Source organism: Pristiophorus japonicus, chromosome 11 (genome assembly GCF_044704955.1).
Source record: "Pristiophorus japonicus isolate sPriJap1 chromosome 11, sPriJap1.hap1, whole genome shotgun sequence".
NCBI classification, from domain to species: Eukaryota; Metazoa; Chordata; class Chondrichthyes; family Pristiophoridae; genus Pristiophorus; species Pristiophorus japonicus.
This window is the reverse complement of record NC_091987.1, coordinates 217,974,759-218,000,066: the sequence shown is the minus strand read 5'-3', so window position 1 is coordinate 218,000,066 and position 25,308 is coordinate 217,974,759. Positions and strand designations below refer to the sequence as shown.

At 42.3% G+C, this 25,308-nt stretch overlaps 2 protein-coding genes across 4 annotated transcripts in view; one reads left to right on the top strand and one right to left on the bottom strand.

Moving 5' to 3' along the window:
* Positions 1-18,567, bottom strand: part of ddx6 (DEAD (Asp-Glu-Ala-Asp) box helicase 6) — a 37,874-nt gene extending 19,307 nt beyond the window's left edge. The window contains exons 1-6 of one of the 2 annotated variants that reach the window (XM_070894554.1): positions 18,485-18,559; positions 16,283-16,343; positions 10,509-10,991; positions 4,887-4,950; positions 3,395-3,499; positions 3,031-3,160 (exon numbers count right to left, since the gene is read on the bottom strand). In XM_070894554.1, the coding sequence (XP_070750655.1) occupies positions 3,031-3,160; positions 3,395-3,499; positions 4,887-4,950; positions 10,509-10,714 (505 nt within the window). In that variant the 5' untranslated portion in view covers positions 10,715-10,991; positions 16,283-16,343; positions 18,485-18,559. Of the gene's footprint in view, positions 1-3,030; positions 3,161-3,394; positions 3,500-4,886; positions 4,951-10,508; positions 10,992-16,282; positions 16,344-18,484 lie in introns of both variants that reach the window. The other variant, XM_070894553.1, reaches the window with a different exon arrangement.
* A 235-nt stretch (positions 18,568-18,802) lies between these two features.
* LOC139275942 (C-X-C chemokine receptor type 5) overlaps positions 18,803-25,308 on the top strand; it is a 40,661-nt gene continuing 34,155 nt past the window's right edge. For both annotated transcript variants that reach the window (XM_070893179.1, XM_070893178.1), the window contains exons 1-2: positions 18,803-19,229; positions 22,090-22,315. The gene's annotated coding sequence lies outside the window, so the exon portion shown is untranslated. The remainder of the gene's footprint in view (positions 19,230-22,089; positions 22,316-25,308) is intronic.

The window sequence follows — 25,308 nt, the reverse complement described above, 5'->3', positions numbered from 1 at the left end:
TACACCAAAGAGCTTATCACTGTCCTGGGCAACGCCATGATCAAGGTCACCTACGAAGGCACGGTGCACAAACTGCCACTCTGGATTGTCCCGGGCGATGGCCCCACACTGCTTGGAAGGAGCCGGCTGGGCAAAATCCGCTGGAACTGGGATGACATCTGAGCTCTATCACATGTCGATGAGGCCTCATGTACCCAGGTTCTTAACAAATTTCCTTCCCTTTTTGAGCCAGGCATTGGAAACTTTTCTGGGCGAAGGTGCGGATCCACTTGGTCCCAGAGGCACGACCTATTCACCACAAGGCGCTAGCGGTACCTCACGTGATGAGGGAGAGAGTGGAAATCGAACTGGACAGGCTACAACACGAGGGCATCATCTCCCCAGTGGAATTCAGCGAGTGGGCCAGCCCGATTGTTCCAGTACTCAAAAGTAATGGCACGGTCAGGATTTGCGACAATTATAAAGTAACTATTAATCGTTTCTCGCTACAGGACCAATACCCGTTACTTAAGGCAGACGACCTATTTGCAACGCTGGCAGGAGGCAAGACGGTCACCAAGCTGGAGAAGCCTTCAAAGGGCCTCAACTGCATCAACACACACAAGGGACTGTTCATCTACAACAGATGCCCGTTTGGAATTCGGTCAGCTGCAGCGATCTTCCAGAGAAACATGGAGAGCCTACTCAAGTTGCTACCGCACACTGTGGTCTTTCAGGACGACATATTGGTCACGGGTCGGGACACCGCTGAGCACCTACAAAACCTGGAGGAGGTCCTCCAGTGACTGGATTGCGTAGGGCTGTGGCTGAAGAGGTCGAAATGCGTCTTCATGGCAACAAAAGTGGAGTTTTTGGGGAGAAAGATTACAGCGGACGGCATTCGGCCCACAGACGCCAAGACAGAGGCTATCAGGAACGCGCCCAGGCCACAGAACGTCACGGAACTGCAGTCATTCCTGGGACTCAACTATTTTGGCAACTTCCTACCGGGGTTAAGCACCCTTTTAGAGCCCCTCCAGGTGTTATTGCGCAAAGGTGAAAACTGGGTATGGGGAAAAAAACCAAGTAATTACTTCTGAGAAAGCCAGAAACATTTTATGCTCCAACAAGCTGCTTGTATTGTATAACCCGTGTAAAAGACTTGTGCTAGCATGTGACGCGTCGTCGTACAGAGTTGGGTGAGTATTACAACAAGCAAACGTTGCGGGGAAGTTGCAACCTGTCGCCTATGCTTCCAGGAGTTTGTCTAAGGCCGAGAGCCGACAGCATGATTGAGAAAGAGGCATTAGCGTGTGTGATCAGGGTAAAGAAAATGCATCAGTACCTGTTTGGCCTCAAATTTGAGCTGGAAACCGATCACAAGCCCTTCACATCGCTGTTCGCTGAAAACAAGGGGATAAATACTAATGCCTCAGCCCGCATACAAAAGGTGGCACTCACGCTACCAGCGTATAACTATACCATCCGCCACAGGCCAGGCACTGAGAAATGTGTGGATGCTCTCAGTCGGCTACCATTGCCCACCACGGGGGTGGAAATGGCACAGCCTGCAAACTTGTTGATGGTGGCGCAACCAGCAGACTTGTTTATGGTCATGGAAGTGTTTGAAAATGATAAATCACCTGTCACGGCCTGCCAGATTAGGACTTGGACCAGCCAAGATCCTCTGCTGTCCCTAGTAAAAAAAAACTATGTACTGCATAGGAACTGGGCCAGCATCCCCGTTGAAATGCAAGAGCCAATCAAGCCGTTCCAGTGGCGAAAGGACGAGCTGTCCATTCAGGCAGACTGCCTCTTGTGGGGTAACTGCGTAGTGCTACCAAAAAAGGGCAGCGAGACGTTTATCTCGGATCTCCACAGCACACACCCGGGGATAGTAATGATGAAAGCAATAGCCAGATCCCACGTGTGGTGGCCTGGTATCGACTCTGACTTAGAGTCCTGTGTACGGCAATGCAGCGTGTGCGCTCAGTTGAGCAACGCGTCCAGAGTGGCACCACTAAGTTTGTGGTCCTGGCCCGCCAGACCATAGTCGAGGATCCATGTCGACTACACGGGCCTGTTTCTCGGTGGGGGGGGCCCCCCCCCCCCCCCCCCAAGTGATGTTGTGTATCTAAAGCATGCACTCCCATGTTCCACCAGCAGGGAGCTCATCCCCTGAAGTCCCAAGGGATCCCACCATCCCTTGGGAGCACTATATATAAGCCGGCCCCCAAGGCCTGTTCCTCATTCTGGAGTGTCTTATTAAAGACTGAGGTCACTGTTACTTTAACCTCCTTGTGTTAGGAACACAATAGGTACTTCATTAGCTGTAAAGTGCTTTGGGACATCCTGAGGTGGTGAAAGACACTGTATAAATGCAAGTCCTTTCCTTTCTAATGCAAGCAACTTACATATATGCAACAATGAAATGTAACATGTTACTTTCAATTTTTCTCTTCCTCACCATTAATATAGTACATGTCTCCCCTCCACCCCTTAAAAAGGTTTACATTAACACAAGATCAGATAGTGGAAGTACAAACAGATGTGATGAACAAGCCCCTTTGGAAACCTGCTTCAAGAAACAATTTTTTTTAATTCAAAAAGTTCATTACATATAGGCAATAAGCAGCACACATGGCTAGGAATTAAACCTGGTGTCTTAGAATAAGGCCAGTACTTTCAGCCATTCCAGTGCCAGATGCCACATTATTTTCTTGGTGACTTGAAAAATTCTCTTTCCTGATGGGTACCAAATCACGCTGGAACACCGTGCCATGTCAAACACTGGAATGGGGAGCCACGCATCCTAAACACCCACCCATGCCTTATCCAAGTGGGCACTATGCACAGCTCCACACTGAACTAAACACAAGTTGCCTTTTTTTTTAAATAAAAACCCATGTCAGACAGTGAAGTTAAAATTCTTTTCTCCTTAACCTACCCAAAACCTAAAAATAAAGCTATTTTGGAATAGTTGGGAGATTGAGAAAAAAAACAACTATAGGCAGTTGTGATTGGTGAAGAATTAAACATTATCACACCAACCTTGAATACAGTCTCTCTTCAGGTCCAGCCGTTCAAGTAATGGAATGAGGTAGGCTCCACTTTTACCTGTTCCGTTTTTGGCTCTGGCCAATATATCTCTGCCAGACAATGCAATAGGAATACTCTCCTCCTGAGAAACATGGACATCAGTAGAATATCAATTTAAAATCAAAAACACATTTGTGGTACCATGGCAACAGTTCTGTAGCCAACAAACTCATGAAGCTTACAAATAGGACAAACATATTGGACACAGGACAAATAAATGTTCATACTAGATGCAGCACTAACCCAGTTTCTACTTTCTCAATCAAACCTGCCAGCATTTTATCAAGCATGCTGCTACAGGGGAGTGCATACACACCTGGATTGGAGATGGTTTCTCCCAGCCCATTTCAAAAATGCCCATTAGCAACTCGCGCTTCAAACAGTAATCTTCAAATTCATTTCCTTTTGTGGCCGTTACATCCTAAAGAAAGACAAGAAACAAAAGTGAAAAAAGTGAACCAGACATTACAGTGCAGTTACCAACGCACTTTACTGAAAAACTGGTAAATAGAAAGCATTGTAGTTTGTCATTTGGACTACTTTGCCCATGATTAGAATGTGGATTTTCCAACCTGCCTATTCTGATTAGCGGAATTACTATTAAGCAAGCCAAATACAGGAGTGGAGCGAGAGCGCAGCACCTTTAAGTGACAACCTGAAAACAAAGACAATATAACTGCAGCGCTACATGGTTAACAAAGCTACTAGTTTTGAAAAGTAAATTTCATACACTTCGACACAAACTATACATTCCACTGTTGTCTACGAAGTAAACACAGCTCAGGGATATTACCGCTAAAAACTGCAAAGACAAATTTACAGCCACGATGTTCACACTGAAAGACTGAGTTACCACTGACAATCACTGCAGCCAGCGAGTGGATAAACAACTAAACAAAACTACACTAGTTTTACAAAAGGGATTTTAAGGGCAATAAATGAAGTTTGCATTTGCCAAGTTTGAAGTCACTCAAACCCTTTGATTATTTAACCATCTGGAATCACTCTGGTATATTTTATTCTCCATTGAACACAATACTGTTGCAGTATCAAATTCCCAATTTCACTTACACAGATTCAAGGTGAATTTTCTGTACTTGATAAGCAACTGAAGAAGAAAACTAGCACACTGCTTGTGGCTTGCTGAAATTAGACATTCAGGAGTTTTTTCTTCTCTTTGCACAAGATGAAGCATCAGCAAATTCATGTTTCATGTAATCTTGATCAAAAACTAGTTATTAACAAACCCATTCCCAAGTAGTGAAATTGTGTGTCACATTCTGTAAAGAGGATAGATAACTGATCTCTCCAAAGCAAAAAACAAATCAAATTTCCTCAACTTATGGAAATTAGTTATAAGGATTAGAGGTCAGAGCAGCACTTTGTTAAACAAGTAGTCTGGAGCCCAAACTTCCCTTTGGAGAAAAACATAACTTCCTAACTATGGGAGCCACATCATTACCAAGTGTGCCAAAACACCAGTTTCCACATTCACATACACAGTTGCTCCAATGCAAATAAAGTCCTGAGTAATTAGGTCAACAGGGAATGAGAAATTATAAACAAGCTCTCAAGATAGGAGGTGCTTAACTTTCAGAATATTTGGTTGGGGGGGGGGCGCGGGGAGAGAAATAAAGAGAGGGACAAAGTATTTTATCATGAAAATAAGCCCTACTACTATATCCTGACTGACATTGCAACGGTGGACACTATTTCTGCAAGGGCACGGAACAGTTCTAAGTCAAACAACGATTTGAAGCAGAGACAATGAATGAATACCACGGATGGAATACTATAATTCTTCTTACCGAAGTTTTCATCCTCCTGTCTTTTGGAGGCAATTTTAAACTTTTCTTCCAGTCATCACCTGGTCTACAGGGAATGAAAAAGAGAGGTTACATAAACATCTAGTGGTAACAATCCTTTTTAAAAAAAAATGCAGTCCTGAAATGTAACTAGAAATAGAGTACAAATCCACAAGGATCTGCTGTTGCATCAATAACGCTCCAGGTATTACTGCAGCCTTCAGATAGAATGTCAAAACTGACCATGCTGAATTTCAAATCTGACTTAATAGTATGTTTAATTCCTTTTCAAACAATGAATGCTTTCCTCAAAAAAATCCAAATATGAAATTCACAACATTAAAAGTGTTTTTTCTTTTATTATTTTAATACGCAACTTCAAAAATCTTAACATTTGGGACTGAAGGCATCTGAGCCACTTTTTAAAAAGAAATTAAAAGTATTAATATATGTTGACATTTAAGGAACTTAAGATTAAATTTCGCTACAGTACAACATTGTCCATCACTGGACATTAGCGTACTCTAAAACCTATACCATAGTGTACATATACAAATGGAATAGTTCTGCATGGTCCTTTAACATTGTAATCATGGAACTACCACCATGCAGGCAGGTAGTTTAAGTTTTGGTATCTGGGGTTCATTTTGAAAGAAAGTTGGGAATGATTCTTGCAAGAAGTCATTGGGTGGCACTGAGCCATAAAGACCAGAGTGAATCTCTGCTGTGTTAGGCAATCTCAGCAAGCCTAGAAATGGTAGGTAGAGGCTACAATCAAATGATTCCTGTTTTTTGGGACAGTAAGACAAAAATACTGACTGCTGAACAGAGCACAGGTAGAGAGATGCTTCAAGTCAAATTGCCAGTCAATAGTCCTTATCTGACCACAGAGAAAGTAGACTGGGTCTTTACTCGTTGGAGTTCAGAAGGATGAGGGGTGATCTTATAGAAACATTTAAAATAATTAAAGGGATAGACAAGATAGAGGCAGAGAGGTTGTTTCTACTGGTCGGGGAGACTAGAACTAGGGGGCACAGCCTCAAAATACGGGGGAGCCAATTTAAAACCGAGTTGAGAAGGAATTTCCTTTCCCAGAGGGTTGTGAATCTGTGGAATTCACTGCCCAAGGAAGCAGTTGAGGCTAGCTCATTGAATGTATTCAAATCACAGATAGATAGATTTTTAACCAATAAGGGAATTAAGGGTTACAGGGAGCGGGCGGGTAAGTGGAGCTGAGTCAATGGCCAGATCAGCCATGATCTTATCGAATGGCTGAGCAGGCTCGAGGGCTAGATGGCCTACTCCTGTTCCTAATTCTTATGTTCTTATAGCTAGCCATCTTAGAAGTCAAGTTTGCGGACGATACAAAGATGGGAGGAAAAGCAATGTGTGAAGAGGACACAAAAAATCTGCAAAAGGACATTGACAGGCTAAGTGAGTGGCCAAACATTTGGCAGATGGAGTATAATGTTGGAAAGTGTGAGGGCATGCACTTTGGCAGAAAAAAAAATAAAAAAGTTATTATTTAAATGGAGAAAGATTGCAAAGTGCTGCAGCGGGACCTGGGGGTACTTGTGCATGAAACACAAAAGGATAGTATGCAGGTATAGCAAATGATCAGGAAGGCCAATGGAATCTTGACCTTTATTGCAAAGGAAATGGAGTATAAAAGCAGGGAAGTCTTGCTACAAGCTATACAAGGTTTTGGTGAGGCTACACCTAGAATACTACGTGCAGTTTTGGTTTTCATATTTATGAAAGGATATACTTGCTTTGGAGACAGTTCAGAGAGGGTTCAGTAGGTTGATTCTGGGGATGAGGGAGTTGACTTATGAGGAAAGGTTGAGTAGGTTGGGCCTCTACTCATTGGAGTTCAGAAGAATGAGAGGGGATCTTATCAAAATGTATAGGGTTATGAGGGGACTTCACAAGGTGGATGCAGAGCGGATATTGCCACTGATGGGGAAGACTAGAACTAGAGGACATGATCTTAGAACAAGGGGACGCCCATTTAAAACAGAGATAAGGAGAAATTTCTTCTCAGGAAGGTTGTAAATCTGTGGAATTCACTGCCTCAGGGAGCTGTGGAAGCTGGGACATTGAATAAATTGAAGACAGAAATAGACAGTTTCTTAAACGATAAGGGGATTATGGGGTTATGGGGAACAGGTGGGAAAGTGGAGCGGAATCCATGATCAGATCAGCCATGATCTTATGGAATGACGGAGCAGGCTCGAGGGGCCGTATGGCCTACTCCTATTTCTTATGTTCTTATATAAAAGTTTTAAAGATGGCTACAAGCACCAATGGAACCATGCACAGTGCATTAATGCCTTCCAGGGTGGTGGGTACAATTGCCAGCTCAGTAATTCTCTCCCTACTCGAAGTATACACAGAGGATAAATGAATGAGGATAGAAAGTGGGTTCTATAGTCTGGTTCAGCAATCATTAGCAATTTAGATTGCTGCTGGTTGGAACAGAGCCCAAACTGTGACGATTCAACTAAGTAGGCAGAAATCAACCCAAAGGGCTAAATGGTTTGCAAATGGGTAACAATGGACACATGAAGCTCAAGTAGGTGAAATATTTTTTTTAAATAAATATAAATATAAAGTTTGTGACCTTCACCCATGTACCTCAAATTCCTTCACTTCCTTTAGAGACTACGGAAGTCCCACACTTAACAGTATAACTTTTGGACATGGGTTTAGGAATTAGTCTTTGTCTTGACAACACATACCTATCCAATGTCCCACTGTTATTCAGTGTTTTGTGGTGGCGGGGAGGAGATAGTAAACCAAATTAAATAAAAAGTCACCACTGGGAAGTGAATTTCTGCCATCTTGTTGATATTTCATTACAGCAAAAAGGCCATAGGCCCAACATGCCTGTGCTTAACTTCCCCACTGAAAGCAGCTAATTTAAATCACTCATACCCCATCCCCCACATTTTAAATGTTTCTTCAAGCGTTTTATCTATAAATTCCTTCATATATTGCAAATGAGTCAGCTTCAATAGCCACACATGATAAAGTATGGCACATCCTCTGCTTGGAAAAAAAAATCCTTCTTTCCTCCCTTTATGTTTCTAGTAAAGGGAGTGAATTTAAGTCCGCTTGTGTCTGATTAACTGACGAATATAACTTATTTATGCTGTTAAGAATAACCATACGATGAAAACAGACTACTGGACTTTAGCACAGCAAAAGGCTGTGCAACTCTAAAGTTACAGGACACACAATTACAACAAGATTCACTGTGCAAGTCACTTGAAGGTTTCTCACACCTGCAAACTTCAAAAAGTGAACCCTATTTCTCTCCGCCCCACCCAGAGTTATTCAGATGTAGAAGTCTTCAATGCAAGTGGCTAGTGAAACTTAATGTTGAAGGAAATCAGATGATTGTGAAAGTAATGGCTCACATATTCAGTCGCTCCAATGTCTGGGCTAGCTCCAATGGATTGAAGGAGAACAACACGCGTTTGAAGGGGAAAATTAGACACTAGGAATTATAGGCATGTTAGTATTAGAAAGCGGTTATCTGGCAATACGTGATTTATGATCACCTAGAGAGATTTATAATTATTAGGACATCCCACATTGGGAAACACAGACCTTGGGATTAAAGACCCTGCCTCACCAACCTGAGAAAGTGACCGTATTACTAGTTGTTTATAAACACCTCAATTCCCAGAAAACCCTCGATAATGTGCCACACAGACAGCTATTGGAAACGATTACATCATAAAGTATTGGCTGTCAGCTATTAAGTTGGATAAGTAAATAGCTGCAATCTCAAACTAGGACTACTATGTTTATGCTATAAAGGAACTCAGTACAGCCACACCAAGCACTGTGTCCAGTTCTGGTACTCGCGTGTGGTGGGACAGAGGACCTGGATACGGTGGGGCGGAAGAAGAGACCAAATATTTATTCTGTCTTAGTGCTCTTAATGATCAGGATAGGATCAAGGAGCCAGGTCCATTATTATTATAGAAACAGTGTATAAATTAAAGGGAGCACGTTCAATCGAGTGGACGGGTCGTTGGAGATGGATAGGAATGGTAGGACTGGGGGTATTGTTTATTAAATACGTGGGTAGAAGAGCTTGTTTCAGTTACAAATTATTTATTTTGAGAGACATAGTCCTCTGGGCCAGATTATCGAAGCAGATGCAGAGTACAAATTGCTTGCAGTCTTGGTTAGAGAGAGGTGAGGGTATCTCCAGTTATACAGGGCTGACTGCAGGCTAGCTGGGATTAGAGTTATGGGTTACCACTCAGCCTCCTGGAGCTTTCCTTGATACCGGAGAAGAATTTCCCAGAGGTTTGGCCTCAGTTTCTGCCTCTCCTGGGGAATGAATGGTGCGACTCTGGTGGGGTTCAGGATGGGGCAGATGTGATTAATCGATGGTATTTTACCATCCTTTTTGTATGAATACAATTTTTTTTTTTTTTAATTAAGAGTTCGCCAGCACTTCTTTTTTTTTTTAAAAAAAAGGGAAGAACTAGAATCAATTTTAACACTTCTATAAATCTGCATTTGTTTAGATGGGAGTGCTGAGGATATCAGGAGCTGGCTTGCGATTCAGACCTGCAGTACATGGGTGAGAAACATGTAGATGAACCGACTTAACAAAAAATGCTGGAAAATGCTGTGACCGTTCATTAGAACTGTACTGACGAAGGGTCATCAAACTGAAACATTAACTCTGTTTCTCTCTCCACAGATGCTGTCTGACCTGCTGAGTATTTCCAGCATTTTCTGTTTTTATTTCAGATTCCAGCATCCACAGTATTTTGCTATTGTATTAGATGAACTGACTGATCGTTAAAATGTTCCAGGTTATGGGCTGCCTCCTGCCAATATTAATTTAGCCTCAAGGTCAGCATACTTTCTTCAAGCTAGCACCTAGTTGATTTCATCAGTTTAAAGCAAACAAAATGTTAGCTAGCGTCTCTTAAAATAGATTTGTCTTTAAATGGCATGTAAAACAAAAAGCCAGAGGTAACATTTCCAACTAAATAGTGCAGATTGCCATCACCCCTGCCTGCTGTGTAAAACATCACAGTCGCTGTGTCAATCATAGCTCAGTTGCAGCACTCTCACCCAAGTTAGAAGGTTGTGGGCTCAAGTCCCACTCCAGTGCAGTACTGAGGGAGTGCTGCACTGTCAGAGGTGCCATCTTTCAGATGAGACATTAAACTGAGGTGGACATAAAACATCCCATTGCACTATTTCAAAAAGAGCAAGGGAGTTCTCTCCGGTATTCAGGCCAATATTTATCCCTCAACCAACAACACTAAAAACAGATTATCTGGTCATTACTTCATTAATGTTTGTGGGATCTTGCTGCGTGCAAATTGGCTGCCAAGTACCCCTACATTTCAGAAATTACTTCATTAGAACATCCCGAGATCATGAAAGGCACTGTACAAGTTATTTGTCTTTCACATTTGGTAACTTACATTAGTGCTACAGCAGACATCCCAAAACACAATAATCAGGAGCCCAGTTCCAGAAATTAGATACATTAATTTAAAGAAAACCACAAAGGCAGAAGCAGCACGATTATTTCACAAATCAGAAAGATGACGACTTTCTATAGTTTAAAAAGATACTTACTTAATAGTACTGCTGGTTGTATGTGCTTGCTGCTGAGTGCCATTAAGTGTGCTGGCATTCTTTAGCTGCTGTAGCTGTTGGTTGGTCTGAGAGACTTGTGGCGGCACCCCTCCCGGGCCTGTACTGGGTTTCAGCGGGCCTCTTAACTGCCCGTTCTGAGTAGACAAACCCATAATAACGGGATTTTCCGTCCTGGCTGTGGTCATTGTATTTGTGTATATATATATATATTTATATATATATATATATATGCGGTATCAGTTTACAGCCCAATGTTCATACAGAAACTGTAATAGTTTAAACCTCTTCAAATGAAGAGATAATAAAGTCTGCTCAATATATACGAGTCCTCTGTTGCAATCAAGGCAAGCACTCGTACGAGTCTTTTAAAAAGTCAAGCAGTCACTTGCGCTGATGCTTATTAGACAATATTTTTTCACATAAATCCTTTTTCATAAAGGTCTTGTGCGTATTCACTTCCACCTGTAATGCAATAAAAATCATTTTAGAAAAAAAAGATAGGTTCCAGAACTAGCATTTAAACCTACTTCATTGGAACAGTAATTTTTCCAATTCACTTTGACAACCACACAATGTTCAGCCTAATGATCTAGTTTACTTTTAAACTAGGAGGTTCATTGCGACAAACTCTGTTCCCTAACCACCGACTCCATCCCCCTCCCTTGCAACTGCGAGGCTGAACCCGACTGTTCATAACCGTGGTGTCATTTGATCCAGAGAGGAGCTTCCGACCACATATCCGCACCATCACCAAGATCACCTATTTCCACCGCTGGAACATCGCCCAACTCCGCCTCAGCTCATCTGCTGCTGAAGCCCTCATCCGTGCCTTTGTTACCTCTAGTCTTGACTATTCCAATGTACACCTGGTTGGCCTCCCACATTCTCCCCACCGGAAACTTTGAGCTCACCCAAAGCTCAGCAGCCAGTGTGCTAACTGTCCAAGACCCGTTCATTCATCATCCCTATGCTCGCTGACCTACATTGGCTCCCGGTTAAGCAGCACCTCAACTTTAAAATTCTCATCCTTGTTTTCAAATCCTTCCCTATCTCTAAACTCCTCCAGCCCCACAAACCTCAAGAGATCACTGTACTCTGGTCTCTTGAGCATCCCCGATTTTAATCACACCAGCATTGGTGACAGTGTCTTCTGCTGCCAATGCCCCAAGCTCCGGAATTCCCTCCCTAAATCTCTCTGCCTCTCCTCCCTTAAGACGCTCCTACCTCCATCTGCGCTAATATCTCCTTATGTGGCATGGTGTCAAATTTTGTTTTACAATGCTCCTGTGAAGTGTCATGGATCGTTATAATACTTTAAAATATATAAATACAAGTTGTTGTTGTACAGTTGCAAAGTTCAACATTCCCAATACATTTTGTTTAGACCCCTCATATTGGGCCCAATTTTGGCCATGACTTGCTCCAATTTTTTTGGAGTAAGTTGGTTTTTCTGGCATAAGTTAAAAAACACCATTTTCCCAATAAACTTGCTCCAGAGTAACTCAGTTAGGTATGATTTTTTTTTTAAAGTTTAGTTTTTTTCCCCCCCAAAAGGGGGCGTTCCCAGCCACTTACGCCAGTTTTAGCCATTTATGCCACTTTGGCCAGCTAAAACTTACTCCAAATCCACTTAGGTCAGCGTATGTGGCCAGCTCTGAAAAACATTGCGGGCAGTTAAGAATTCGGCGCAGGTTAGTACATTTAAAAGCACCAAGACTTACAAAGCACTAAACAAAGCACAAAAATAAAGTATTCAATAATAAAAAAATAGAAGTCCTACCTTTGTCAGAAACCAGTTTTGTTTTTTTAAACACCCCCCCCCCCCTCCCCATCAAAACACACTCCCCTCCCCCCAAATCAAAACTCTCCTCACTAAACAAATCAATAAATAAAAAAATAAAACTCAAGTCCTACCTCGGCCCGGGAAGTCAGCGGGCAGGCCGGCCTGTGTGGGAGGCCATTCGGCCAGGGATAGGGATTGTGAGCATCGGGTCCTGCTCACAGCCCGCAGGACACGCAGGGAGGGAGAGAAGCATGCGCGCAGACTTCACTGCACATGCGTGCAGCTTCCGGCAGTGTTTTCTGCGCTGGGCTGTTGCTCCGCCCCCCACTGCACTATGTACGCCATGCTGGGACACTGGAGACTCGGCAGAGTGGGCAGGATGGGGCCGTTTTCAGTGTGCAAAGTCAACACATTTAGGGTAAGTGCGCCGAAAAAAGGGTTTGGGGAAAATTGGGCCCATTATAAGAACATAAGAAATAGGAACAGGAATAGGCCATATAGCCCCTCGAGCCTGCTCCGCCATTCAATATCATGGCTGATCTGATCATGGACTCAGCTCCACTTCCCTGCCCGCTCCCCATAACCCCTTATCGTTTAAGAAACTGTCTATTTCTGTATTATCATAAATGCGTTGCTCTCCTACTGTCTGTTCCTATATTTTGAAACCATGCCACTTTGGGGAATAAGAGTTGCACATTTTAGCCAACTCCATTTCCTCAATAGCACCTAATGGAACACAGATGCTAGATTCAGCACAGCTTGTCATTCCGTACCAAACAATGCAATCACCATTAAGCAATTTTGCATTTCATGCACAAGATAATGTCACATTTAATTACCGGAACCAGTTTTCCTTTGAATATTTATTCAGAACCTGAAATGCAGGACACATTAACACAAGTTTCTTTTTCTTTCCTTTCTATAAGTGGCATAGTCACTTTCGACCTGGACTGTTATCCTGTGCCTTCAGCAGTTAATACAAAGGAAGGCTGGGAATAAGCAATCTGTTGACCACATCTCATTTTCCACAGGTCTTCTGGATTTAACCTCTAGACCATCTCTGGAAACCACAGACCAGAAACATATGCTCTCATTCTTGAGCACATGATTATGTTGCAATGTAATGACAAGATACCAAATGCGGATGGACTTTTTTTTGTGGTCATGGTGGCTACGTTTGCCTCTGTACAAAAACTGGACTGATTTTTTCCCCACCCCCAAAGTTTTTAGCAAGCTAAAAAATGTAAGCCAGAGGTTTGCCTAGAGTATAGAAAAAAAACAATGTGCCAAATATTAACATTTATCAAAAATACACCCAAAGAGAATGCAACCAAATTATCTTAAAATAAGCCTCTGGTTTCTCACAAATCAAGTGGGAATAGTGCTATATTGCAATGCCCACTTAAAATAATATGCCAAGAAATTTATTTGGGCTCAAAGCACATTATTTTCCAATGTCAAATCACAATCAGTTGTTGGAATATCGACAATTTCAAAAAGTTAGACAAGACCACATTAGTGACACAACTGATCTAGATAAATATTAAAACTGTTCAGAAAGGAAAACGGTCATTTCAGTTAGAATATAACAATTTTCAAGGACCTTTCCAACTGAGAAGGGAGACTACACATGAGTTAGCAGCTCAATAATTCCCGCTATATTGGTTTTACAAACTTTGTGAAGTATTTTGTCCAAGCATCAACTTTCCTACAGGACAACAGTAACTACACTATAAAAGTACTTAATTGGCTGTAAAGCGCTTTAGGATGATGTCCCGAGATTGTGAAAGACGCTATATAAATGCAAGACTTTCTTTTACCCAGACACTAAAACATTATAGTCAAGTCAATATATTTTATAGCTTTTTAAAAAAGGAACTTTAAATTAAATTTAAATTCAAGTTAACCTCTGAAGTGTAAAATTAACTCAAGATTGAAACCTTACAACTGCAGTAGAAATAAGAAATGGTAGACAGCATAAGAAAAAAATAAATGACTTACTAGGAAGATTAAAATCTGGCTGGGAAATAGGTATGATGCTGGGAATAGGGTCACAGAAAGTTTTGAAACCCGTGTTATATTTTTGGAGCACAAAACTAAAGATTTAAACTACACTAGTTCTAATTTCAATGGTCCTTTCATAACACCATTAAACTCAGCAGTGGACCACAAAGATGAATCCCTGGTAAGCAGATGAATTTAAAATCAAGACTCAACCATTAATTGACAAGTCATGGTCAATAAAAAAAAAATAAATGTACCTTACACAAATAGCATAGGTTTTTAATAACTCCTGTCAAAAAAAGCTTTTGCACACAAGTACAGTAGGCATGTATTGGCAATGGAAAGTATAGAATGATACAGCACAGGAGACCAAGTGGTACATCATGCCTGTGCCGGCTCTTTGAAAGAACTGTCCAATTATGCCCACTCCCTTTTCCTCATAATCCTGTATTATTTTCCTTCAAATATTTATACAATTCTAAAAGTTACTATTGGTTTTACTTCCTTTCAGGCAGTGCATTCCAGATCATCATAACTTGTTGCATTAAAAAATGCTTCCTCATATCGCCTCTGGTTCGTTTGCCAATCACCTTAAATTGGTGTCCTCTGGTTACTGACCCATTTGCCACTGGAAACAGTTTCTCCTTATTTATTCTATCAAAACCATTCATGATTCTGAACATCTCTATCAAATTTCCTCTTAAATCATCTTTATTCAAAAGGAGAACAACCACAGCTTCTCCAGTCTATCCACATAACTGAAATCCCTCATCCCCAATACCATCCTAGTAAATCTCCTCTGCACCTTCTCCAAAGCCTTGACATCCTTCCTAAAGTGTGGTGCCCAGAATTGGCCACAATACTCCAGCTCCAAGGCACAGATTGCATACTGTCTCATCATATTGATCAGACTCTTGCCATCTGCATTCCACTCTAAAATACAAGATCTCCATCTATCATCCTGCGATCTTCAAGTCCCACAGGTTTGGGGTAACTAAGGGTGCTATGGGAATAAATTGCATGATGTAACCAGTGAATAAACTGACTGATCGCCGTCAGAAATATGCAAGTATGTAACACTGTGCTCAACACATGTTTCTAATTGTTGAAAACAGCCCACTAGCCCTTCCACACTAGTGCATTAGTATTCATGCGCAGCACTTTGCTCCCAGTGCGTATATTTCCAATGCTTTGAGCACGCAGACTGGAGTGGCTGCAATGTTAAACACTTTTTTAAATCTCAAGTTTATAAAGTACTCAGGAATTTTAACAGACTCTTTGAACATTTTTTCAAATTTAACAGAGCATCAAGCCCAAGTGATGAGGGGCAATGTCCCTGAAGAGTTCTTGCACCGACTGGTGTACTCAAGCCAGATTGGGACCAACGCCAGAGTTATGTGGCCACCTTTGCATCACTGTGAAGCAGAAACCACTGTATAATGCAATGCAAAAAACAGCAGTATAACTGTATTGTTAGTCTTGACGAGCGATGCAGTCATTATGAGTGAAGACTTATTAATCACTCAAGATGAAACTGGCTATCCAACAATTTTCCAGATGAATTCAGCCTTTATATATGTGTGGGAATTTTTAAGAAACAGATCTTTCATCTCCACTTTCAGCCCTTGCACTCTGTCTCTCATAGGTGGGCACAGATGCTGGGGCACTGGGAGCCCTTTGGTACTTTGCTCATAGCTATTCTTAATAAGTGGACTTGGCCAACGAGAACTAGCAAGCTATTTTGACAGCTCTCTAGTAGTCAGGTAGCTTGCCCACTTTAAATTATTTAACTAACAAAAATATCAGTGGTCAAGTCACATTAGCGGATGCAATAGTGGGCTGAACACAAGATTTATCACAAAGACCTGCCCTCTGGCCCGCTACCATTGCTAAAGGAGCTAATAACTGCCAATCAAAAGGGCAAACCGAAGCAAATGGCATAGAAAGCCAAAGTGTCTATACAAACCTCGGATCGTGGTCTGCTCTTGGCTATACAATGCTTAACAACAGCAGTATCCAACGCAGAGCTAGTTAGTTAGTATAGAATAGAAAATACAATTCAAAAGTCATTTTTGCTTAAAAAAAAATTTAATCATACAGTTTGAATTAAGAAACTTAAACAAAGCACATCAGCCATCTCTTGCTCAAATTAACTTCAAAATTAGGCAAACTCAAATTAAGAATAGAACGTACAACCTTTCAACTACTCATCAACCTTTGATGGTGGCTGGACAAGTTTAGAAGGCTGTTTAAAAAGGCATATGGTATCCTTGACTTTATTAATAGAGGAATAGAGTACAAAAGCAAGGAAGTTATGCTAAACCTTTATAAAACACTGGTTAGCCCTTAGCTGGAGTATTGTGTTCAATTCTGGGTACCGCACTTTGAGAAGGATATCAAGGCCTTGGAGAGGGTATAGAGATTTACCAAAATGGTATCAGGGATGAGGTACTTCAGTTGAATGGATAGACTGGAGAAGCTGGGGTTGTTCTCCTGAGAGCAGAGAAGGTTGAGAGGAGATTGAATAGAGGTGTTTAAAATCTTGAATGGTTACGAGCAAATAAGAGATTGTTTCCAGTGGCAGATGGGTCGATAACCAGAGGACGTAGATTTAAGATGACAGGCAAAAGAACCAGAGGCGGTAGGGGGAAACATTTTTTATATAAACAGCTAGTTGTTGTGATCTGGAATGTGTTACCTGAAAGGTCAGTGGAAGCAGATTCAACAGAGAATTGAATAAATACTTGAAGGGAAAATAAGTTACAGAACTATGGGGATTGGAATTAACTGACTAGCTCTTTCAAAGAGCCGACATAGGCACAATGGGCTGAATGGCCGCCTTCCTTCTGTGCTGTATCATTCTATGATCCTAACCTGCCAAAATACAGCATGTATTCAGGTAAAAGGGATTGGTAAAACCCTTAGTAGCAAGAAAAATTATTACTTTTGAGTGAGGATCTGCAGGGACATATCTGCCTCTAGAACTCTCCCCCCACCATAAATAAATGCTTTATGGGGGGGAAGGGGGGGGCAAGAGAGGAGAAATCAAAACGGCAAATGACCTGTAACATTTAAATGCAGAATTTCTGACGGTTTGCTTCATCGCTTCATCCAACATATCCCATTTAGCCATTTTTTACATTGTTAAACTGCATAAATATAGACTACATTCACAAGATCAAAAACTATACATTAAGACAGGAAATGTTGACAATAGGAAGTAAACCAGTTTAGTTAAAAATAATTTAATAGCTACCCTAAAAACAATTCATCATGCAAGAGATGCAGAAACTTCAATTACAAGCATTTAGTAATCTTATAACAGCAGTTACCAGGCAGCATTAATGAAAATATTTTATATTGATAATGATTACAATTTAGTCTTTATTTTGCTTGAAAAAAAATCTAATTATTCAATAGTTTGAATTAAAGTAAGTAGTCAATATTTACAAAATGTTCCCTTAGTTTCTCATCCATTTTCTGTAATACTGGGGAGATTTTTTTAAACCCCTTAAACCCAACACCATCTGTCACATTACAGTGACATAAGCAGAAAGCAAAACTGGATTAGAAAATGCAGCTTCAAAAGAGTAAACAAAAGCTCTATGTTTTTCAGTTTATAATATATAGATTATAGAGAGGGGAGTTCTGGCAGCTGGATGAAGGGCTGGCTGGGTTAGTGAGAGAGGGAGACCCCGGCCTTAATGGCTCAATATTTTCACCACTTCTCACAGCAAACTCTGGCCTTCTCCCTCCCGGTCATGCCGAACACAGAGAGAGAGAAGGCAGACAACATAAACCCAAACATTTCCCCACTATACATAGCACAGAATCTCCACTCACTTAAAAATTAAACAATTATCATTTTTTCTTTTAAAATAATAGCTGATATATCATTCGCGAAAACAAAAAGCTTTAAAAAAAAAACTAGTTAACTCAACACGGATTTAAAAAATGAATAAACAAGTAAAAAGACAAAATCAAGACGCTAGAAAGACTTTCGGGCCTTGCACCAGAGCAACGGCCAACGGAAGATAGAAAAAATAATCAACTTCCTACGCAGCTTTATAAATAAAAGCCACGGAGCGACGATTTTCAAAAATAAAACTACATCCCTGCCCCTGACACTTAGACAAAAGAGTTTGAGAGAAAATATTTGTCAACGAACCCGCGATGGCGGCGATTTCTGCCCGATTTGCCTTGTATTTATTCTCTTTTTTTTGTCTGTCAGCTCTGCCCGATTCCAATATGGCGTCTTCCCCCTTCCCCCCCCCAAAGTCGGCCCAACGTCATCAGCCGAGCCCGAATAGATCAACTCGATTTTTAAAGCGATCCTGCCCGCTAAAAAAAAAAGGGTTACCTCATAAAACTCGATAAATCGACTATAAACTGTCGAAATATGTCGGCAGTTTGCGAATCTAATTTAGTTTCAAAGGTGGTGAAAAATCGTTTTGCCACGTGACCTCCCCCCCCCCCCCAAACTACATGTTGTGTTTGACTTTATTCTATTGATAAGTTTGGAAGGTTTTTTTTTATTGTTGTTGATTTTAGTTATGTTTTTTCTCTCTTCCCCCTCCTCCCTCGTGGGTTTGTCTTAGTTTATCCTGTTTATTCCCCTCTCTCTCTCTCTCTCGCTGTTTGTTGACGGTCTTGTTGTTCTACATTCGCGCCCTCTCCTGGCAGCCCCGCTTCCCCTCACAAGGTCTGGCAAGAGTTTGAGTGGAGATTCAACCCGTCTACACCGAGTGATCTGAATTGCGTCTTCACTGCAAGTATTCCTGATAAATGTTCGAAGCAGAGGGTTGTTGGAGCATGGAATGCTTTGCCACAGGGAGTGTTTGATGCATCTATCAAGGCAAACGTGAATATTTGAAGTAGAGGAAGGAAGATGCAGGTCTATGGGGAGAGTGCAGGCAAGTGGGATTAATTTTGTTCCAACAAAGAGCTAGCACAGACACAACGGACTGATTGGCCTTGTTCTGTGCTTTTAGCTCTATGTCAGCCGTGGCTCAGTTGGTAACATTCTTCCCTCTGACTTACAAAAAGGTTGTGGGTTCAAGTCCCACTCCAGAGAGACTTGAGCACAAAATGCAGGCTGATACTCCAGTGCAGTGCTGAAACAGCACTTCGAGATGAGACGTCTGTCCGATCAAGTAGATGTAAAAGATTCCATGGCACTATTTGGAAGAAGAGCTGGGAAATTCTCTCCAGTGCCCTGGCCAATATTTATTGCTCAATCAACACAATCTGTGCAAATTGCCTGCCTCGTTTTCTACATTACAGCCATGACTTCACTTCAAAAAGTACATAATAGACTGCATATGAACAGGAGGTTGCCATTCAGCCCCTCGAGTCTGTTCTGCCATGTAACGAGATCATTGCTGATCTGTATCCTAACTCCATCCACCCGTATTGGCTCCATTTCCCTTAATATCCTTGGCTAGCAAAAATCTATTGCTCTCAAAGTTAAAATTATTAATTGAACTGTCATCTACTCCTTTTTGTAGGAGAGAGTTCCACACTTCTACCAGCCTTTGCATGATGAAGTGGTTCCTAACTTCTTTCCTGAATCCCTGATTATAATCACTCCACCATTGCTGGCCGTGCCTTCTGTTGCCTGGGCCCCAAGCTCTGGAACTCCCTCCCTAAACCTCTCCGCCTCTCTACCTCTCTTTCATCCTTCAAGATGCTCCTTAAAACATACCTCTTTGACCAAGCTTTTGGTTATCTATCCTGATTTCTCCTTACCTGGTTCGGTGTCAAATTTTGTATCTCATAAAACTCCGTGAAGCGCTTTGGGACGTTTCACTACGTTAAAGGCAAATTGTTGTGGTCGTTGTTGGATGGCCTGGCTCTGATTTTAAGGGTATGTCTCCTTGTCATATACTTCCCCACCAGAAGAAAAAGTTTCACTCTATACTTTCAATTTGTTTCGAAATCCTAAAACCCTCAATCAAATCACTCCTTAATCTTCTATATTCTTAGTTTATGTAATCTCTCTTCATAAAAGAAAGACTTGCATTTACATAGCAACTTTCACAACCACTGGACGTTCCAAAGCACTTTACAGCCAATGAAGTACTTTTGAAGTGTAGTCACTGTTGTAATGTAGGAAACACAGCAGCCAAACTCCCACAAACAGCATGACCAGATAATCTGTTTTTGTTATGTTTATTGAGGGATAACCTATACCCACCAAACTGCTGACCTCCCAACTTCCTTTTCTGGCTCCCATGTTAGCTGACATTGTTAACGGTTCTCTCTCAGGTACTGTTCCCCTCTCCCTTAAATGTGCCGACACCACCCCTCCTCAAAAAAACAACCCTTGACCTCTCCGTCCTTACAAACTACCGCTCTATCTCCAAATCCTTCAACGTGTCGTCGCCTCCCAAATCCGTGCCCATCTTTCCTGCAACTCCATATTTGAATCCCTCCAATCCGGTTTCTGCGCCTGTCGCAGCACCGAAACGGCTTTCATCAAAGTTACAAATGTCATCCTTTATGCCTGTGACAAAGCCAAACTCTCCCTCCTCGTCCTCCTCGACCTGTCTGCAGCCTTTGACACGGTTGACCACTCCATCCTTCTCCAACACCTCTCCACCGTTATCCAGCTGGGTGGGACTGCACTCACCTGGTTCCATTCTTATCCATCTCATCGTAGTCAGAGAATCACCTGCAACGGCTTCTCTTCCTGCCCCGCAGCGTTACCTCTGATCTATCCTTGGCCCCTCCTATTTCTCATCTACATGTTGCCCCTTGGCGACATCATCCGGAAACACAGCGTCAGTTTCCACATGTACACTGACGACACCCAGCTCTACCTCACCCCCACTTCTCTCAACCCCTCCTCGGTCTCTAAATTGTCAGACTGCTTGTCCCACATCCAGTTCTGGATGAGCAGAAATTTTCTCCAATTAAATAGTGGGAAGACCGAAGCCATTGTTTTCAGTCCCCGCCACAAACTCCGTTCCATGGCCACTGACTCCATCCCTCTCCTCAACTCCTGTCTGAGGCTGAACCAGACTGTTCGCAACCTTGGTGTCATGTTTGACCCTGAAATGAGCTTTCGACCACATATCCGCAGCATAACTAAGACCGACTATTTCCACCTCCGTAACATCACCCGTCTCTGAAACCCTCATCCATGCCTTTGTTACTTCTAGACTTGACTACTCCTGGCTGGCCTCACACATTCTACCCTACGTAAACTAGAGGTGATCCAAAACTCGGCTGCCCCGTGTCCTAACTCGCACCAAGTCCCACTCACCCATCATCCCTGTGCTCGCTGACCTACATTGGCTTCCGGTTAAGCAACGTCTCGATTTCAAAATTCTCATCCTTGTTTTCAAATCCCTCCATGGCCTCGCCCCTCCCTATCTGTAATCTCCTCCAGACCCACAACCCCCCGAGATCTCTGTGCTCCTCTAATTCTGCCCTCCTGAGCATCCCTGATTATAATCACTCCACCATTGGTGGCCGTGCCTTCTGTTGCCTGGGCCCCAAGCTCTGGAACTCCCTCCCTAAACCTCTCCACCTCTCTTTCCTCTTTTAAGATGCTCCTTAAAACCGACCTATTTGACCAAGCTTTTGGTCACCTGCGCTAATTTCTCCTTATGTGGCTCGGTGTCAAATTTCGTAACTCATAATCCTCCTGTGAAGTGCCTTGGGATGTTTCACTGCGTTAAAGACGTTATATAAATACAAGTTGTTGTTGTTGTTGATAAATATTGGCCAGGACGCCGCGGATAACTCCCCTGCTTTTCTTCAAAATAGTGCCATGGGATAATTTACGTCCAACTGGGAGAGCACACTGGGCTTCGGTTTAACATCTCATCTGAAAGATGGCACCTCTGACAGTGCAGGACAACCTCAGCACTACCCCGCAATGTCAGCCGAGATGTTTGTGCTGAACTCTCTGGAATGTGACTTGAACCCACAACCTTCTGACTCAGAGGCAAGAATGAGCCGCGGCTGACATTAACCTAACCCTGGAGCCCAGGTAACATTCTGGTGAATCTGAACATAAGAATTAGGAACAGGAGTAGGCCATCCAGCCCCTCGAGCCTGCTCCGCCATTCAACAAGATCATGGCTGATCTGGCCGTGGACTCAGCTCCACTTACCCGCCCGCTCCCCGTAACCCTTAATTCCCTTATTGGTTAAAAATCTATCTATCTGTGACTTGAATACATTCAATGAGCTAGCCTCAACTGCTTCCTTGGGCAGTGAATTCCACAGATTCACAACCCTCTGGGAAAGGAAATTCCTTCTCAACTCGGTTTTAAATTGGCTCCCCCGTATTTTGAGGCTGTGCCCCCTAGTTCTACTCTCCCCGACCAGTGGAAACAACCTCTCTGCCTCTGTCTTGTCTATCCCTTTCATTATTTTAAATGTTTCTATAAGATCACTCCTCATCCTTCTGAACTCCAACGAGTAAAGACCCAGTCTACTCAATCTATCATCATAAGGTAACCCCCTCATCTCCGGAATCAGCCTAGTGAATCGTCTCTCCAAAGCTAGTATATTGTTCCTTAGGTAAGGTGACCAAAACTGCACGCAGTACTCCAGGTGCGACCTCACCAATACCCTGTACAGTTGCAGCAGGACCTCCCTGCTTTTGTACTCCATCCCTCTCGCAATGAAGGCCAACATTCCATTCGCCTTCCTGATTACCTGTTGCACCTGCAAACTAACTTTTTGTTAATGTTTTTTGTTTTGCAGATGAACTCCAAAAAGAGTTTCATTCATAAGGACCCCCAGGTCCCTCTGCACCGCAGCATGTTGTAATTTCTCCCCATTCAAATAATATTCCCTTTTACTGATTTGTTTCCCAAGGTGGATGACCTCACACTTTCCGACATTATATTCCATTTGCCAAACCTTAGCCCATTCGCTTAACCTATCTAAATCTCTTTGCAGCCTCTCTGTGTCCTCTACACAACCCGCTTTCCCACTAATCTTTGTGTCATCTGAAAATGTTGTTACACTACACTCTGTCCCCTCTTCCAGGTCATCTATGTATATTGTAAACAGTTGTGGTCCCAGCACCGATCCCTGTGGCACACCACTAACCACCGATTTCCAACCCGAAAAGGACCCATTTATCCTAACTCTCTGCTTTCTGTTAGCCGGCCAATTCTCTATCCATGCTAATACTTTCCACTGACTCCGCGTACCTTTATCTTCTGCAGTAACCTTTTGTGTGGCACTTTATCGAATGCCTTTTGAAAATCTAAATACACCACATCCACCGGTACACCTCTATCCACCATGCTCGTTATATCCTCAAAGAATTCCAGTAGATTAGTTAAACATGATTTCCCCTTCATGAATCCATGCTGCGTCTGCTTGATTGCACTATTCCTATCTAGATGTCCCGCTATTTCTTCCTTAATGATAGTTTCAAGCATTTTCCCCACTACAGATGTTAAACTAACCGGCTTATAGTTACCTGCCTTTTGTCTGCCCCCTTTTTTTAAACAGAGGCGTTACATTAGCTGCTTTCCAATCCGCTGGTACCTCCCCAGAGTCCAGAGAATTTTGGTAGATTATAACGAATGCATCTGCTATAACTTCCGCCATCTCTTTTAATACCCTGGGATGCATTTCATCAGGACCAGGGGACTTGTCTACCTTGCGTTCCATTAGCCTGTCCAGCACTACCCCCCTAGTGATAGTGATTGTCTCAAGGTCCTCCCTTCCCACATTCCTGTGACCAGCAATTTTTGGCATGGTTTTTGTGTCTTCCACTGTGAAGACCGAAGCAAAATAATTGTTTACGGTCTCAGCCATTTCCACATTTCCCATTATTAAATCCCCCTTCTCATCTTCTAAGGGGCCAATATTTACTTTAGTCACTCTTTTCTGTTTTATATATCTGTAAAAGCTTTCCTTCCAAGGCCAGTATTTCCTTTCTCGGGTGCAGTGCCCAGCACAGTGCTCCAGGAGTGGTCTAACCAGGGCTTTGTATCGCTGCAGCAAAACTTCCTCCCCTTTAGATTCTCGGTCTCTCTTTATAAAGGCTAACATTCCATTCGCCTTTTTGATTATTTTTTGTACTTGACTACAAGTACTACATTTTAGGGATCTGTGTACACGGAACCCGAAATCTCTTTGGGCCTCCACTGTTCCCAGCTTTTCACCATTTAAAACATACTCGGATCTATCCTGTAATGAATGACCTCACACTTACTGCGATGAAATTACTCTGCCACAATTTTTCCCACTCACCCAGTCTATCAATGGCTCTTTGTAATTTTATGCTCCCGTCCACTCTACTTACTGTGACATCAATCTTTGTGTCATCAGCAAACTTGGCGATATGGCTCTCTATTGTGTTATCTAAGGCATTAATAAATATAGTGAATAGTTGAGGCTCCAGATCCTTGTGGGACACCACTAGACACTTCCTTCCAATACGAGTACATACCCATTATCCCTACTCTCTATCTTCTACCGCCCAAACAATCTCCTGATTGGGCCAATAATCTGCCTTGAATTCCATGAGCTTTAATTTTAGCTACAGCCTCTCGTGTGGAACTTTATCGAATGCCTTCTGGAAGTCCATATAAACCACATCCATAGGACATTCCCCTGTCTACTACTTTAGTTATTTCATCAAAAAAGTCCATTAGGTTTGTTAGACATTATCAACCCTTTACAAATCCACATTGTCTCTCTCCAATTAGCTCAGATTTCTCCAAGTGCTCAGTTATAGATAATTATAGATTCCAATAACTTCCTCACAACAGGTGTTGGACTAACAGTTCTATCGTTTCCTGGTTTCTCTCTCTCACCTTGCTTAAAACAATTGGTTGCTGCTCTTCACAACATTACAACAGTGACTGCCCTTTAAAAGTACTTCATTGGCTGTAAAGCACTTTGGCCGTCCTGAGGACGTGAAAGGCGCTTTAGAAATGCAAGTCTTTGTTCCTACCTGTCCTGTTCAACATTTTATTTTGAGGATGTTCGGAAAGAATATAGTAAGGACAGG